The sequence below is a fragment of the Protobothrops mucrosquamatus genome, unplaced genomic scaffold (genome assembly GCF_001527695.2).
Source record: "Protobothrops mucrosquamatus isolate PMUCROS unplaced genomic scaffold, P.Mucros_1.0 scaffold2734, whole genome shotgun sequence".
Taxonomy (NCBI): domain Eukaryota; kingdom Metazoa; phylum Chordata; class Lepidosauria; order Squamata; family Viperidae; genus Protobothrops; species Protobothrops mucrosquamatus.
In genome coordinates this window covers 38693-56270 of record NW_015388775.1, presented here as the reverse complement: position 1 = coordinate 56270, position 17578 = coordinate 38693, and the positions used below count along the sequence as shown (strand labels likewise).

At 40.5% G+C, this 17578-nt stretch overlaps 1 protein-coding gene across 1 annotated transcript in view; it reads right to left on the bottom strand.

Moving 5' to 3' along the window:
* SUMF1 (sulfatase modifying factor 1) overlaps positions 1–17578 on the bottom strand; it is a 57808-nt gene that overhangs the window by 11999 nt on the left and 28231 nt on the right. The window contains exons 3-6 of the mRNA XM_015825643.1: positions 16504–16586; positions 9861–9983; positions 9412–9526; positions 6893–7006 (exon numbers count right to left, since the gene is read on the bottom strand). Coding sequence (XP_015681129.1) covers positions 6893–7006; positions 9412–9526; positions 9861–9983; positions 16504–16586 — 435 coding nt within the window. The remainder of the gene's footprint in view (positions 1–6892; positions 7007–9411; positions 9527–9860; positions 9984–16503; positions 16587–17578) is intronic.

Sequence of the window (17578 nt, the reverse complement as noted above, 5' to 3'; positions counted from 1 at the left end):
ATTTAATCATACAATCTTTAACTAACTCAGTTTCTGAATCCAATTCTAGTAAAACATTATATATCCTTCTAATATGTCCTTTAGTATCATCCCTTACTTGTTTCAAAAAATTCCCATTTTCCATAAAAGAAGCAGTTTTTTTATCAATTCGCCATCTCTCTTGAATTTGTCTATACACAAGCCAAGAAAAGTCTGAATAGTATTGGTGCTAAGTCTTGTCACAACAGATACCTCATTAGACAAGGGAAATATTTCCTCCTTTACATATTTTATTGAGTTAATATGAATAAGGAAAAAATAGGAACAATACGGGTATGGGAGGGGAAGGGGATGGGGGGAAGGGGATAGGGGATTTAGGATGGAATAAGGATAGGTACAATCACATATTTTAACAAACAAGCTACCGTCCGGATCATAATAGTAAGTAAATATCATACTTAACCATTTTTAAAATAGAATTAACTATAACCATATTACTAACAATTAATAAACAAATAAATTCATCTATTTAAATAAACATGAATAATAAAATCTCAACAAATCATGACTATCAACATTAACGGTTAGAAATCACTAAATCACTAAACGTAAAGATGTTATCAACCTATAGATTATAACTCAGTTAAAGATCAATCATCTATTCTGAAATATTAAGTCCTTTTCAGATTCTAACAGGTCTCGATAGAGTTTTTAAGGGAAATATTTCCTAATATGATGCTGAAGCATTGCCAAGTATCCTGAAGGGAGCATAGTGGCTTAGGAAAGCTTCCGATAGAAGGAAATGAAAAAAAAGTTGCAAAAGAAATAGTATTAATGAGAAATCAAGTATCTACAAGTAGAAGATATCTTTGAATGTATAGAAGATTTGGAAAGATATGCCTGCATTTGCATAGTGCCCACATTTATTATACTCACACATCTGCATAAAGGCAAAGTGTCTGTTTCAGAAAATGCAAATGAACACAAGTACTTTAAATTCTAATCTCAAACTGATACACTAACCATAGCATAAAAATAGAAGCTATTACAAAAAGAGAGAGAAATCTTACTTAACAGAAGCCTTAATTGCAGTAACAAAACATTCTGCTTGTTTGTTTGTGCAATCTGGAAGAATTTGTATTTACTACCTCAGAAGAATTGATTTCTTTATTTTATGTCCTGCCTTAATTATCTTTATAAATGACTCAGAGCAGCAAACACACACAATACTCCTTCCTCTTCTTATCCTCCCCAGAACAACAACTCAGTGAGGTGACTTGGGCTGAGAGAAAGTGACTGGCACAAAATCATGGTGCTTTGGAGGTCTAAACAACAAACACAAAATAAGCAGTGACTGCATTTTTCATTCAATACCTAATTAAACAAGCAGCCCCCATTTTGCCAGTTACTTAAGCTTGCTGTTTTGAAATGCCCCCTACATGGTTAATAGAATCCTGGAGAGAAAAGACTCTTATTTCACTGGAGAAAATTGCCAATGGTTTATTTCATCATGTTTTATTGAGTAAATCACAAAATTTCCAAAACAGCATGCAAACCAAAACCGTACCATTCAAATCTGAGAGAAGTGCGTGAAAAAAAATCACATGAGTTTTGAGCCAGAGAAGCGACAAACAGTTTTGTTTGGTTTCCGGATCGATTTCGTTGGAGTACGTCGAAAGGTGTCACTAATTGGTAGACGGAGGACCTTTTGGGTATTTTCTATACACCTGTTGAATACTGTTAGAAGGATTTGGACGACGGGACGTTGAATTTAACTTACCACAAAAAACTCTAATACTCGACCTCAAGATTTTACTAAATCGATGAAACAGAATAATGAAGCCTCTTTCAAATTTAGCCCTTGGAAGAAACTGGCAGGGAGTTCCTTCCAGAGAGACAGTCATTCTATTTTACAGGCAGTTCTTTTTTTGTGAGAGAGGGAGAGGGAGAGAGGGAGAGGGGGAGGGGAGGGGGAGGGAGGGAGGGAAGGAAAGAAGGAGAAGGAGGGAGAGAAAGAGAGAGAGAGAGAGAGAGAGAAGAGGGCTTCCAGATCTAACAAGCACTCAAGTAAAGAATTGTAAGCCACCCAGAGTTGGGTGGTTATAGAAATTGAATAAATACATCACAGTCATCCTGAACACATGACTACAAGGCCAAGGTGAACAGTCTTCGGAAGGACACTGCTACGTATGAGATTCTGAAGAGAGATCCCACCAGCAGTTACAAGAAAGAGGTCATTGACTTCTTGCGACAACTACTGAAGGACAATGCCATTGACAAGCCACAACACTACCGTCTTTACCCTGGGGAAGTCACCCCATGCATATATGGACTCCCCAAAATCCACAAAGAGGGAACGCCATTCAGACCAATTGTCAGCAGCATCAACTCTGTCACCTACAACACTGCAAAACATCTAACCACCTTATTAGCTCCTCTAGTTGGCAACACCATCCATCACATCAACAATTCACAGGACTTTGCCAGCAAGGTTTGGAAACTAAAACTGGGCCCAGATGAGACCATGGTTTCCTATGATGTGACTTTCCTCTTCACCTGCATTCCAACAACTGAATCTGTCACAGTAGTGAAAAAAACAACTGCTATAAGATAGCACCCTGGGTGACAAAACCAACCTCAGCCCAGAGCACACATATCTGCCATGCTGAACCTCTGCCTGACCACTACCTATTTTAAATACAATAAAGGTTTCTACAGACAAAAACACAGTTGCGCCTCGTGGCCAATCTGTACATGGAAGAGATAGAAACCAAAGCCCTAAACTCCTTCACAGAAATTCACCGGTATAGGTATTTGGATGACGCTCGGGTCAAGATCAAAACCCAGAAACTGGAAGCATTCACCAAACATATCAACTCTGTGGACAGATAAATCAAATTCACATGGGATGATGTTAAGGAAAATAGTCTAGCCTTCCTGGACTGTGCAGTACACATCAAGGAAGACAGAAGTCTTAACACTGAAGTTTATAGACCCCCCCCAAAGATCATTTTCGTTTTCATTCTCACCACACACTGGAGCACACCAAACTGAAGACTTGCCTACCAGCAAAAATGGGAAAGAAAAAAAAACCTAAAACACATTAACAAAGCCCTGAGAATGTGTGGCTATCCCAAGTGCCCTTCATCAAATCCCCCAAAAGACCCAGCAGGAGCTCCTTCGTAACAGACGAAGAAGAGAACAATAAACAAAGCAATGTTGTCATTCCATATGTTGCAGGAATATCTGAAAAGCTCAGGAGGATCTTCAGCCAACACAACATATGTGCATACTTTAAGCCCAAGAATACACTAAGGCAGAAGCTTGTCCACCAAAAGGATAAAACACCCAGACACAACTGAGTAACGTGCTATATGCAGTACAATGCAGTGAACCGTGTGCAGATTTATACATTGGTGAAACAAAACAACCACTTCATAAACACATAGCACAACATAGGAGAACAAACCCATCAGGACCAGATTCAGCAATTTATTGTAAAAGACAAAGGCCATTCTTTCAAAGACAGCAAAGTCCATGTTTTAGACAGAGAGGACCGATGGAGGGGTCAAAGAGGCCATCTATGTCATAATTGAACAGCTCTCTCTCAACAGAGGGGGAGGGATATGACATCATCTATCTTCAGTCTACAACACAGTCCTTTCAGCAATTTTAAGAAGGCTTCACACCCATTCGCACTACTCAGGTGACCCTGACAACACAGATAAACTTCCAGGGGGCCTCAGTGACTCTCTAAAAGAATGCAAATGACTAGCTGTCTGCAAGAAGTATAAATCCTTCCATTCCCCACCATCCAGGCAGAGCTGAAAAGGCTTCTTGGATGAGAAACGAAACGTCTTCAAAGAAAAACAAGAAAGTCCAATTGCCTCTTGAAAAAGCACCTTTGGGACAACCATGAACTGGGTGACTGAGAATCTCCACAGACAATAAATATATCAATAAAAAGTAGATAGAAAGCCCACAATAACAATGGTCAGTTGAAATTATTTTTCTTTCCACCTTGATAAAAAGCCAGCAAGGAGAATTAATGGAGACAGTGAACCACTGGAAAATTAAAGCTTAAGCCAGTAAGAGAATTGGCAAACACGAACTCTTGCCTCCATCAGAATCATACTAGTTTCTGAGGCATTTGAAAAACAGCATCTGTAACTGCTCTAAGAATGGCCACAGCACAATTGTCAGGATTGCCATGCTGTTGTGCCAGCCATGCTTCGCCAGATGCCAATCTGCCATACACAACAATGGGAGGGAGCTGCGGTGTGGGATATGGGGGAGGGGGTAGCATAAGGGGAATCAAAACTATTCGTCCCGTGAGAGCCGTTGGCTGTTCCATGGTCATACCATGGAATGCAACACCTTCTAGCCCACAAGTCAGGGACCGTTACTAGTAACAGTCTGGTAAATTAAGTTAGTTTCCTCTATTTTAAGTTACTGTGTAGGTTGGACCCAGGAGAAATTCCTAACTGATGAGTAAGCAGGATTTAGAGAGGGCAGTGTGCCATCTTAAAATTACTAATAAAAATAGATACAGGGACAAAACTATCCTTATATATTGTCTTCACTGACTGAAAATCAACCCTTGAACAATTAGTTATGAAAACATTTGTACTTGTCTTGACAAAGAGGAAGCAATTTATATATACATATATAGTATATTCCTTTTCTTCTTTTAGACATTTTTCTTCCTTTTTCCCCCTTCTTCTGTATTTTTCTTAGTTTGTGTTAGTTTATCATCTTTGTATTTTTAACCTTCAATAAACATTACAAAAAAGAAATAATCACCACAATTGTTCTCTTAAAGTTGTCATTCTTTGCATGCCTATTTGGTAATAAGCTGAATTGAGCTCTTTTCAAGCATATATGCAGGATTTATAGTATTATATTTATAACTGCTAGGTTCATAACACCTTTCAATATCTTCTAGACAGCAATGATGAAAAAGATGTGTTATTTTTGGAAAAAATTAAGTTTTCTCAATACTTTCACTGATGAACAATTCAGATAAACTCATAGATTTTTACAGTAGACTGAGATTTATATCCTTCTTATCATTTGAAACTTCTCTAGCTTACAATTACGCATATAATAAATATTGCGATTTTTTGATAGACATCTTAGAAAAACAGTGAAGTAGGTAAAATAGTTTGATGGTCTTGAAATTTAAGTAAGGGTTATCTGCTTATGTTCCTTTTCAATGTTTCATTTTCCAAAGTCCAGCCTTATTTTTCTTTTTCTTTTATTTTTTCTCGATCCCAGATTCTAGTTTTTTATTACTTCTCAGAAACACTCAAACAATAAAGTTCCTTGCATATTACAATATAAATATAAGTCCCCTAGGTCAGGGGTAGGCTCGGGAATTCTGGGAGTTGAAGTCCACGAGTCATAAAAGAGCCAACGTTGCCTATCCCTGCCCTAGGTCAATTCATCTGCCCATGTAATTTCTTTAGGTAGCTCACCCTCCAACATCAGAGTCTTCAGTTAACAGGTGATAATTCTATACTGGAGACTTGATTACACATGGCTTAATGCAGATGTCCCCAATCCCCGGTCCATGGACTGGCACCAGGCCGCGGCATGCCAGAAACCGGGCCATGCAAACAAGCGAAGCCTCATCCATGCGATGTAGGCAGTATATAAAACCACATCCCCTCCGGTCTGCGGAAAAATCTCTCCTCACAGAACCGGTCCCTGGTGCCTAAAAGGTTGGGGGCTTCTGACTTAATGTATTTAAGGGCATTTGACAAACCAAACCCCACCCCTTGCATTCAAACAATGCAAGAAGATTAACAGGTTTTGATTCTATTCTGGAGACTGAAAAATTGTTGTAATCAGATTAGGCATCATTGCAGTATCTAGCCACTATATGAACCAACAATTTTTTTTTACCACAAAACAGCTTCATACATTTAAAAGAAATCTTCAACATGCCTGGCCCAGAGATACTCAAATCGAGGATTGCGAAAGCTAAATAACTGAAGAATAATTTTGTGGTACTTATATTTAACTTCACAGAGGTAACATACATGCACACAAACAAGTTAAAGGAAGTACAAAGTTGAATGGCATTTGACTGCAGTAGGTATTTTATATTTTTTCTTTTCAAAAATAGAAACTGAGCACATGAGCCCTGACAGCATAGTGGTTAGAATGCAGTATTGCAGGCTAATTCTGCTGACTGCCAGAAGTTCGATCCTGACCGGCTCAAGGTTGACTCAGCCTTCCATCCTTCCGAGGTCGATTTAATGAGGACCCAGATTGTTGGGGGCAATAGGCTGACTCTGTAAACTGCTTAGAGAGGGCTGTAAAGCACTTGGAAGCGGTATATAACTCTAAGTGCTATTGCTATTGTTATCTCAAGTCTAAAGAAGCAAAGACATGGTGGTTTGCTATTAATGCTTATACTCCCCCCAAGAAAAAAATCATTGTGTAACTTTATTAGAAGATTTATAGTTTTACAGCCATAAATCTGTTGAAAGCAAAAAATTAAGTCAGCAACATGAAGGAACTGTGCACAATTCTCTCATGTGCCTAATTGTTCTAGGCCACAGACATCAACTCATAGCACTTCTATCCAGCTAGGAATAATTGTCTATTTTCACATTTTGTCATCATTATTTTGGAGAAAAATAATCCCCGTCAACCCTACAAAACATTCCATTGTACATAACATTCACTCAGCTTCATCTCAAAATACATAAAAGTAGTTTGTAAATACAGCTACATTTCTGTTGGAAAATGGGTACTACTCTTGCAAGTCTAAGTCAATAACACCTTAGCTGGAATATACATTTAATTAAGCTGCTCTGTATCAACCATGCAGTGTATCAAATTCTACAACGTGAACTAGGAATTTAGTTAGAAAAGGAGCAGGTCAGCAGATGAAGATACTCACCGGGCTGTATGTTTCATCTGCAGAATGATTAATTTCCCACCAATTTGATGTCCACTCCCAGGCATTTCCCACAATGTTGTACAAGCCATAACCATTTGGAGGAAATGCTGTTACCTGCCTCAGAAAAAAAAGTGGTTAATGCTGCAGAAAAATTAATTATTTATCCTATTAGTAACCAATGGATTTACTGAAAGAAGAATTCATCTGTACCATATTGCTTTGTAATTGTTCTGTTCTAAATGATGATGATCTATGTTGCAGTTTTCTCATTACTAGAAAAAAACAAATCTTCCCTTAACGTATTTCCTAAATTCTCATGTTTTACAGACAGACCCCAAGGTCTCTTCCAATTCTATTATTCTGTTATCACAGACATATCAAACACAAGGCCCGCAGGCCGGATCCGGCCCACCGTCTGTCCTAGGGACCTGCTCTGGAAACAGTGAAGGACTGGCCCGCAGCACCTCGGCCCGGCCCAAGTTGACCAGGTACTGATCTACAACCTGATTGCATCCATCAAAGCCAGAATGTGCTCAGCCTTAGATCCACGAGGCAGCCCTGGAACCAGCGATGGGTACCCCCACCCCACCCTCTGAACGCGCGCGCAGAGTCCGGCATACCTGCCGGCTGTCTTGCCCCACAGGCTGACTTCACCCAGGATGCCGCCACTGGCCTCTCCTGTGCGCACACCATGGGGGCAGGGCAGAGGAGGTGGGGCAGCTCCTCACTGGTTCCAGGGCTGCCCCATGGATCTAAGGCTGACGCGTTCTGGCTTTGATGGACACAACCAGGTTGTAGATTAGTGCCACCCCTTCCTCCCGCCAGCACCTCCATAGCTCGCTCGCTGACCTAGCCCCGGAGCCACGAGGCTTCCCTTTCACCGGGACCGGCCCTGTCCCCATCGGTGGGGACACCGGCAGCGCTGACAATCTCTCCCCCTCCCATCACGCCTTCCTGAGCATGGAGGAAGGAAAGAGATGAGAAGGAGAAGGAAGGAAGGAAGGAAGGAAGGAGGGAGGGAGGGAGGGAGGGAAAAGGAGGAAGGAAGAGGGTGAGAGAGAAAAAAGGGAGGGAGGAAGGAACAAGAACAAACAGGAAGGAATGGAAGAAGGAACAGAGGAAAAAAGGGAGGGAGGGAGGAAGGAATAAAGGAACGAATAGGGGGAGGGAAAAGAAGGAACGGAGGAAGGAAAGGGAGGGAGGGAGGGAGGAAAGAAGGAGTTCTGCTTCAATCCTGGATCATTGAGATTTGGGCTCAAAGGAGAAAGCAATTTTGTATTCTCTTTTGTCACAGACAGGATTTTATTGGCAATCCAAGTTAACATTGATATTCTTGAATTGTGAACTCTTAGGAAAGTATCCCCTCATTGTGTGTTGCAAACAGCCATTTCCAGTGGGAAAAACAGGACAAAACAGAGTGGGGGAAAATATTTTCCTTTGCTATATTTCCAGTCTGAATTAGACCACAGCAGGGTCCCTGCAGAATAGCTCTTTTAAGGATTATGTATTAATAGAAAAGCAACTAACTTACCTCTGTTCCGAAATGCTAAAGCTGTTGCATATAAAAAACAGAGAAGCTCTGATCAACCATCACAGCCACCATTTTGACAGTTTTGCTGTACTGTTGTCTGTGGACGCCCCCACTAAATGCAAGCATGGGATAAACTGAGCCTGGTTTGTTCTCAGTCTTTTAAGTGATCACAAGGCAAGGAGGCATCGAGAAATATTTCCCCTTTTGCATTTGAGCATCCAAGAAGGGACAGGAAAGGAGAAAGGGAAAGAGGAAAGACAAACAAAAAGAAGGAAAGAGGGGAAGGAAGAAGGAAAGGAGAATGAAGAGGGAATGAAAAAGAAGAAGAGGGGGGAGGGGGGAGGGAGGGAGGAAGATTATAATGAGAGGAAGGATGGTCTGAGGGAAGTCCTGCCTTAGCACTTGGCCGCAAGCAGCCTTGCTGCCCTTTCGCCATCCCCTTGTCTCCTCCTCCTGATCTCTCCTGGTGGTCCTCCATCCTATTGCTGAGGATGCTTTGGTTACAAAGCTGGGTCTCCTTGCAGGGAGAGGGAGTGGGCCTCCTTCTGACCCACACATTTTGTCCTCCCGCACACACCATGAGCAACTTGGCCAAGGAGAGTGAGCCCAATCAGCAGCAGCCTTGAGGAGGAGGTAAGTGCAGCCGGGCACCCCCTTGGGAAAGGCTGGACTGGGTGCTTGCCCTCCACTTCCCAGGGCTCCGGGCAGCCTGCATCACTGGAGGTCCTCTGCATGTCCTGAGAAGGACAGCAAGGCTCCTCTGGTGGACAAGGGTATAGTGCTTGCCCTGGTCTCGCCTTCCTCGGATGGAGACAGTGGATCCCCCCTAGTCCCGCCCGACAAGAGCAATGTTGAGCTGGCCACGCCCACTTTGGCCATGCCCACCCACACTATACCCTCCCAGCCCCCCCAGGGTCAACCACAACCCTGATGCGTCCCTCAATGAAATTGGGTTTGACAGCCCTGTGTTATCGCATCACTAACTTACAGATGCAGTGCCTTTGTAGCCATCTTCCTCTGTATTGCTTCTAGGGAATTCTCCCTGCCAAATATTTGCATAGTGCTGACCATTTGGATGAAGTTTGTTTCCCCAGGGAAAAAGTCTGTCAAAAGAAGCATAGGCAAAAGTTAAGGAATGCAGTTGTGCAATTGTAATGTTTAATAATATTACTATAAAAAAAATAAAATTACTAATGGCATATCAAGAAAGAGAGAGAGAGAGAAAGCTGACATACACACTTAAGATATAAATATTAGCAGCTTGCCCTTCTACAGTAGTTTTATAACACAGCATTAAATTCAATACCATTGACTCTGCATTAACTTAAATAGCCTCTGTGAAAAAGTGGTTTTTCAGTTTAGAAACTAGCTAGAAGATATACTTAGTTTCTTTGCTTAATTTATTTTTCTGGAAAATTACAAAATAATGATGAGTACCTGTTTTCAAGACCTCCCCGGCAGCTATATTCCCATTCGGCTTCAGTTGGTAACCGTTTTCCTGCCCAAGCACAAAAGGCCACAGCATCGTTCCAAGAAACATGAAGAACTGGATGGTCCAGCCTGAGAGATAAACAAACAAAGCAAATGGTAAAACAAGGAAAACAAAAGAGGGTTGGCAACTTTTTAAGATCCTGCATAAGGAAGGGGTTAGAATGTCTTACCAGACCTCAGAATTAACAAAGGCACAACACTGATATTTACTCTTAAAGTTAGCTTTAATCCAATTAATGGATACAACTTTAAAAACAAAACTCAGAAATGATGAAAGCAAAAGAAAGGAAAGAAGGAAGTTCAGCTTAGGAAAGCATGTGACAAAAGAGACCGGAAATAACAAATGAAAGGATAGTATTAATTGTATGCATTTGCAAAGAAAATGAAATTAATTGACTACCAAATGTCATACAGATTTAGCAATACACATGATGCCTTTAATAGTGTGATTCAGGCTTTTGAGCAGCCTGCTTACGTCTTGCCTGCAAAAGTGCTCTAACATTGGAGTTTTTAAAAAAAGATTGGACAACATTCTGTCTGAAATGGTAAAGGGTTTCTTGCTTGAGCAGGGGGTTGGACTAGAAGACCTCCAAGGTCCCCCCCAACTGTTTTTGTTATTCTTTTGCACAACATCCACAACTAAACCTGCTTTTGAAAGATGGCATACAACATTGCAAATAAAACTGGAGTGTTGTGTCAGAAGATTAAAATGAGGAAGTATAGCTTCTGATCAGTTTTCCAAACTGGACCAGTGCTGTATCTTTCAGTACATAGAATGACATATGAACCTGTCAGGAATCCTCTCATTCTTTCTCTAGCTAGCCAAGGACACATGTCCCTTTCCACTCCAGTTAATATTGGTAGGAAGGGAATGTACTCCAGCAGAGGATTTATTCTGTATGCCTCTACCAGAGTGCCAAAATGCTATTGTGTAACTTGGCTGACAACGGTATGAACAATGACCACAAAGAATTATAAAAATCCCTCAGAATTTCTTTAGCACTTCGTTATCTTAAAATCAAGCACCACTGACATATGCGTGTTCACACGCACACACATTTTTGGTCAGCAACAAAGATTAAACAAAATAGGATATGAAAGAAATACCAACTCATGCTCTTTGAATGAGAGCGTCACATTTATTTTTCCTCTTGTGAAATACCAGTGCTTTTATTCAAGTATTGATAATGTTATAATACAAAGCATGGACAAATAGGGCCCAATCACATGTGTTTTGCTTGTGGCACAGCTAGTCCTACCCAAATCATTAAATGAAGCACTATACCCTAATATCTCACATGACAGATAGCAACTGTATTTTCATAATTAGCAAACCTAGCAACACGTATTTTACAAGGACACTGTAACCTAATATTTTCTCCATTAGGCAACTCTGAGGCCTGATAAGAGGTTTTCATGATTCCTCCTATTTTGTGGCGTAGCAATAGCCTTTCCTGTCTTGTTTTTATGCTGTGCCTCTCTATTTACATCGATGCCTAGGTTTTCTATCCACAGGATACTCAAAACTAAACTACTATATACCAATAAAAATCACTACAGTTATTAGAATGGACCTCAGCAAAAAGGCCATAAAGAGTTTCCACTCACTAATAAATGTGTTTGTTGTCTTCTCTCTAATCAAACAAGTAAACTTTGCCATTTCTGCAAGTTTTATCATCTTCATGAACCATTCCTCCATTGTGGGAATTTCAGAAAGTTTCCACCTTTGTGCATATAACAGGCTCGCTGCAGACAGTTCTTTAAATTCTTAAAAAAAGCTATCAAATCTCCACACAGCATTCTCTTCTCTAGGTTGAACATCCTACTCATTCAACTGTAATTTCTTCATGATGTTTTTCTTTCTAAACTCCTTATCTTCCTAGATGCTCTTTTCTGGATATATTCTAATTTATCACTATCCCACCTATAATGGACTGCTTAGAATCAGACACAATAGTCTAGGGTTCAGTCTATTGCTAAACTTAATCAATTAAGAGATTATGCTGACTATTAAATCTTAACAGGGGGTACAAGTGAGTAGGTAGATTACTACATTCTGGACAGTCTTCAGTTATTGGGGCTGTTGCAAGGGCTTCTGTGCCTTACAATGTATTACTGTATCTCTAAGATGAGACTGCAGACAATTACTATGGTGCTGCAAGAAGTCTTTATTCAGTTCTAATTTAAACTATTGAAAGGGAGTAATGCTGAGAAAGCTTTTCAGAAATCATGTTCATAGTGTAATTTATTAATCAGAAATGAACGTCAGGTTCACATATTTAGAAGGTTTTGGCACGGCCTTGAAGACAAGAGGAAAGATGGTAAATGTAAGGGTAAGGATACAGATACGGATAAGGATAAGGATACGGATAAGAGTTAAGGTTGAGCAGGACCATGTAGTAGTTCTGACTACATAGCATTGGTTTTTTGGTCTAGTCACTAGTGTACCTTGTTGGGCTAACACATATACCAGTGATGGTGAACCTTTTAGAGACCGAGTGCCCAAACTGCAACCCCAAACCCACTTATGTATCGCCAGGTGGGTGTGGCCCACTTGGCGGCGCAGCTACAGTGGGCGTGGCAGACAGGGTGGGCATGGCCACTGGATGGGTGTGGCTGCAGTAGTCATGGCAGACTGGGTGGGCATGGCCTGGGTGGGCGTGGCAACTTTGATTGCTTATGGGGGGGACACCTGTGGGAGCCGGGCAGGGTTGAGGGAGATCCAGGGGGTCTCTGGTGGGTGGGATGGTGGGCTCCCCAATGGCGGCTCCAAGCCGGGTGGCCTTAGGCCAGTGATGGCGAACTTTTAGAGACCACGTGTGCTGGGGCGATGGCACGTGCCCACAGGGAGGGCTCTGCGTACCACCTCTGGCACGTGTGCCATAGGTTCGCCACCACTGATATATACCATTCTTACCCATCATTTAACCTTGTCCCTTTTTGTCTTAGTTTCAGTGTTTGACTCTGATCAGTCTAACGTGCATTTGTCCACTACCTCTGAAAGAGACACCTATAATTTAATGTCTTACTTGATCCCATTCAAGCATGACATTACACAGGGTATATATGATACACTGAATTCTGCTATGTCTGTGCTTAGCATAGAATCATTTCCTTTACAGGGAATCAAGCTGCAATAACCAGTCAACCAATGATAACCAAATATGCAATGAGCATCTCAGTAAATCACGCTAAATCCAAGTACCTAATTAAGAGACCCAGACTTAGCATTCACCTGCTTCAGCCCTGTAAAAAGGCATAAAAATGCACAGACATTTTAGGCATTTTTTTTCAATTTACTACAGTACATATGTTCCCATAACCCCAGTGACTGTACAGGCTAACATGCCCAGATGGCAACAAGAAGTTACTATAGAATACAAGGCCCTGAAAAATTGTGCCCTAATGAAGAATGAAGAGTTGATGAATCAACTCTTAACAAAAAGTTGCAAAGAGAAGAAAATACGTAGTTAATTTTTGATGTTACTCCATCACGGGAACTTTTTTTTGAATGTCCAAATAGATGCTGGAATGCTCTTCAAATTTAAGATGAACTTCAGGGTCATCGTTTCACTCACATATTAAAGCTACCAAACAAATCATTATTTAACAATACCAAAGTCTTGAAACTGGTCAAGTCAAACACATACAACTCTTCCCTGTAGTCTAGCTATAATTGACAAGCTACTGTAGACCCAAAGGTGGTGGTTTTCTTTCAAAAGGCAACTGTACTTTTTTTTCCCTTTGAAAACATTTCGCTTCTCATCCAAGTAGCTTCTTCAGTTCTAAGTGATTGGTGGGAAATGGAAGGTTTTATATTCTTTGCAATTCTCTGGTGTCCTTCCATTCGCCACCAGTCAGTTGGAACTGAAGAAGCTTCTTGGATGAGAAGTTAAATGTTTTCTAAGGAAAAAAAGCAAGAAAGTCTAGTTGCCTTTTGAAAACAGTTGCGTTTAGGGACAACTGTGACCCAGATGACTGAGAACCTTCACAGACATCGAGTTACTGTTGTAGTGTTGTTTTCCCTAATGCCTACACTCTTCTTTCTCACCTCTCTCCAAAGTTCTGCTACTCACAACCTTCTTTCCCATCTGCCTTCTCCAGCCCTGGACCCGGACCCCTCGTTTCATCCCCACATTGTATGAAATGAGAATTCATTGCTCTAAGCACAGTAGAATATACCCTCTTCTTCTTAAGTGTCCTCATTTCAGAATGCCAGTCTGGAACACTTAGATTAATAATTCGGTGTCATGACCTAGATCAGGAAGATAAACTTTCACATAGCATTAAGGTTAAAGAGAGCAGATATCTAGAACACTTATTTAGAACTGATTTTGACCTTTCTTTCTTTCCCCTTTAATTCCCTGATGACAATGGATGCTTCTATTTTTGCAATCAGTTCATTCTCATTCTTTCCCATTGGAGACTAAATAAGGGAAGTACACTGAAAATGGTATTATCATGATATGGTTCTTGTCATAAAAGATTTGGTGGGGGGGAAAAAAGCCAAATGCTTTTATCAGCCCTGAGGGGCAGAAACTGATTAGTACTATGTAATGATAGACTATGAAGGCCATTTCACTACTTTTAGTTTTGTCCAAAATAAATCCAGGGGGTAAAATGAGGGTTTCATATTAAAGGCTCTGCTTTATTTTAATAAAAAGGAGATACTGAAGTTGGGGAGCAAATCAATTTTCATAAACAAATGCACACATATTTGTAACCTTTCAACCTTTTATTTTTTTTTACAAAATAGTTTTAGTTTTTTTATTATTTTTTATTATTTTTTTATTATTATTATTTAAATTTATATACCGCCCTATCTCCCTTACGGGACTCAGGGCGGTGAACAGGCAATAATAAAAATCACAGTAAATATTACATAAAAGCCTGCTCTAAAATATAAAAATTATATACTGTGGTTTTCTGTGATTCGATAATATAAATGAAATAAAATTTATACTTGAGATGTGATAATATAATTCATTAGAAACAAAGTATATACAATAGCTAACATCTAACTTAAAATTGTAATGAAAGGGGGAAAAACAACCTTCCCAAAATTTGAAATGTGCATACAGGTATTCCTTGGGTTATGACCACTCTTTCAGTGACTGTTCAAATTTGTGATGACACTGAATGGGGATAGTTATGACCAGTCCTTGGAGTTTTGGCTGTCACAGTGTCCCCATGATCACATGATCCAGGCACCCAGTGCCTGCCTTGCAATTATGATGTCACATCAAGTCATGGTCACATGACTATGATTTCCAACATTTGCTGCAGTCAAAGGGAAAGACAGCAGGAACTTGGAAATTGCAATCACGTGAGGTCCTTGCTTAATGACACGTGCAGTCCTAATGATAGCAATTGGGACTTCAGGAACTGTAGTCACTAACAGGTGCAGTCATGTGATGTTGTGCTTTACAATCATGTCGCTTAGCAATGGCAGTTCTGATCCCAAGTGCTATCATAAACCAATGACTACCTGTATCCTTGCAATCATCTTAATCAATACATGTGTATGTTTTGTATTTAGCTACTGAAACTGTCATGAGAAGCAAGCAAGCAAGCAAAACCACAATTATCAGATATAGGACAGAAATGTATGAGTAGATACATTTACATATGAATAGACACTTAGTACATCATCCAACACCAAAACATTCATCTTCTTAGTGATTAGCAAGTTATAGAACCTTCCCTTTCATAGAAAATGTACCAAGGATGTAGCATATCTCAAGAAATCAATGACCTTTAAAAAGTCATCTGGTATTCATCCCAGCCAATGATAAGCTTTGGGGTTCTCATAGAATAACAGAGTTGGAAGGGACTTGGAGGTCTTCTAGTCCAGCCCCCTGCTCAAGCAGGAGACCCCATACCATTTCAGACAAATGGCTGTCCAGTCTCTTCTTGAAAGCTTCCAGTGATGGAGCACCCACAATTTCTGAAGACAAGCCATTCACTGGTTAATTGTTTTCACTGTTAGGAAATTTCTCCTTAGTTCTAGGTTGCTTCTCTCCTTGTTTAGTTTCCATCCATTGTTTCTTGTCTTGCCTTCTCGTGCTTTGAAAAACCCTAACCCTAACCCTTCATCTTTGTGGCAGCCTTTCAAATACTGAACACTGCTATCATGTCTCCCCTAGTCCTTCTTTTCACTAGACTAGACATACCTAATTGCTACCATGTTCTTCAAATCTTCTAGTCTCCAGTCTCCTAATCATTCTTGTTGCTCTTCTCTGCACTCTTTCCAGAATCTCAACATCTTTTTTATATTGTGGCATCAAAACTGAATGCAATATTCCAAGTGTGGTCTTACTAAGGCTTTATAAAGTGGTACTAATACTTGAGTCTGTCCCTCTATTAATGTCGCCTAGGATTGCATTGGCAATCTAACAAGAATTACTACCAAGAAATCTCCTGCCCCCCGCCCCCAAATAAAATCTGATCTATGATAGGTTCCTTTATTCTGACAACATCAACTTATTTGTGCAGTGATGATTAATTCAGAGTAATAAAATATCTCTCAGCGATTCTGGTGCATTTTCAGCAAAATACCAGTTGAAGCTTGATACCATTTGGGGCTCACCTCTTTAAGATATCAGAATCAGGGCCTTCTGGGTGCTTCCAGTTTGCTCCTTTAACTGGCAGCCACCAAGGAGCAACTGCAACCTAAAAAAACAGGCAAAGAATATATTGGCTTTCTTCTGAAAAGCCTACCCATCCAGCTAATTATATCAGGCAGCTGCCATTAGCAATAAGAAAACAGAGACAGGACACATATGACTCAGTGTCTTCAGTGATGATCTTTGGATGATCATATGTCCATTTACATAAAACATTTGCCATATATCCAGGTTTTTTAGCAGTGCAAGCAATTTAACCAAAGCCAACTAAAATGACCACCAACCAACCCCCCTTCAAATTAACTATAGTTTCAATGCTATCCAAATTAGGAAAGTGTAATTACTTCTTTCTGAAAAAGCCAGTATCTTAATGTAATTTCAAACTGTAGTTCAAATCTTTCCTAGGTGAAACCTAGCTTTACAATTTGGAATAGGTTATGAAATCAATTTCTTTATGCTATTGGATATCACTCATTATATCGCTACAGGAGGTCCTCGAGTTACCACCGTTAGTTTAGCAAATGGTTCACAATTAAAAGTGCACTGAAAAAGCGACTTACAACCAGTCCTCGCAGGTATGACTGTTGCAGCATTCCCACAGATGTGATCGAAATTTGGGTATTTGGCAAATGTATTTACAATGGTTGCAGCATCCCAAAATCATGTGGCGACCAGCTGCAACCTTCTCAGCCAGCTTCCCACAAGCAAGGGTCAATGGGGAAGCTGGATTTGCATAATGACCATGTGATTCACCTGCAGTGATTTGCTTAACAACTGTGCCAAAAAAGATCACACAATTAGCTGGCTGACCGGCCGTACTCAGCGAGTGGTCCTCAATAGAACCACATCTACATGGAGGGAAGTGTGTAGTGGGGTGCCCCAAGGCTCTGTTCTGGGCCCAGTGCTCTTCAACATCTTCATCAACGATTTGGATGAGGGGATAGATGGGGAACTCATCAAATTTGCAGACGACACCAAGCTGGCAGGAATAGCCAACACTCCAGAAGACAGGCTTAAGATACAGAAGGATCTGGACAG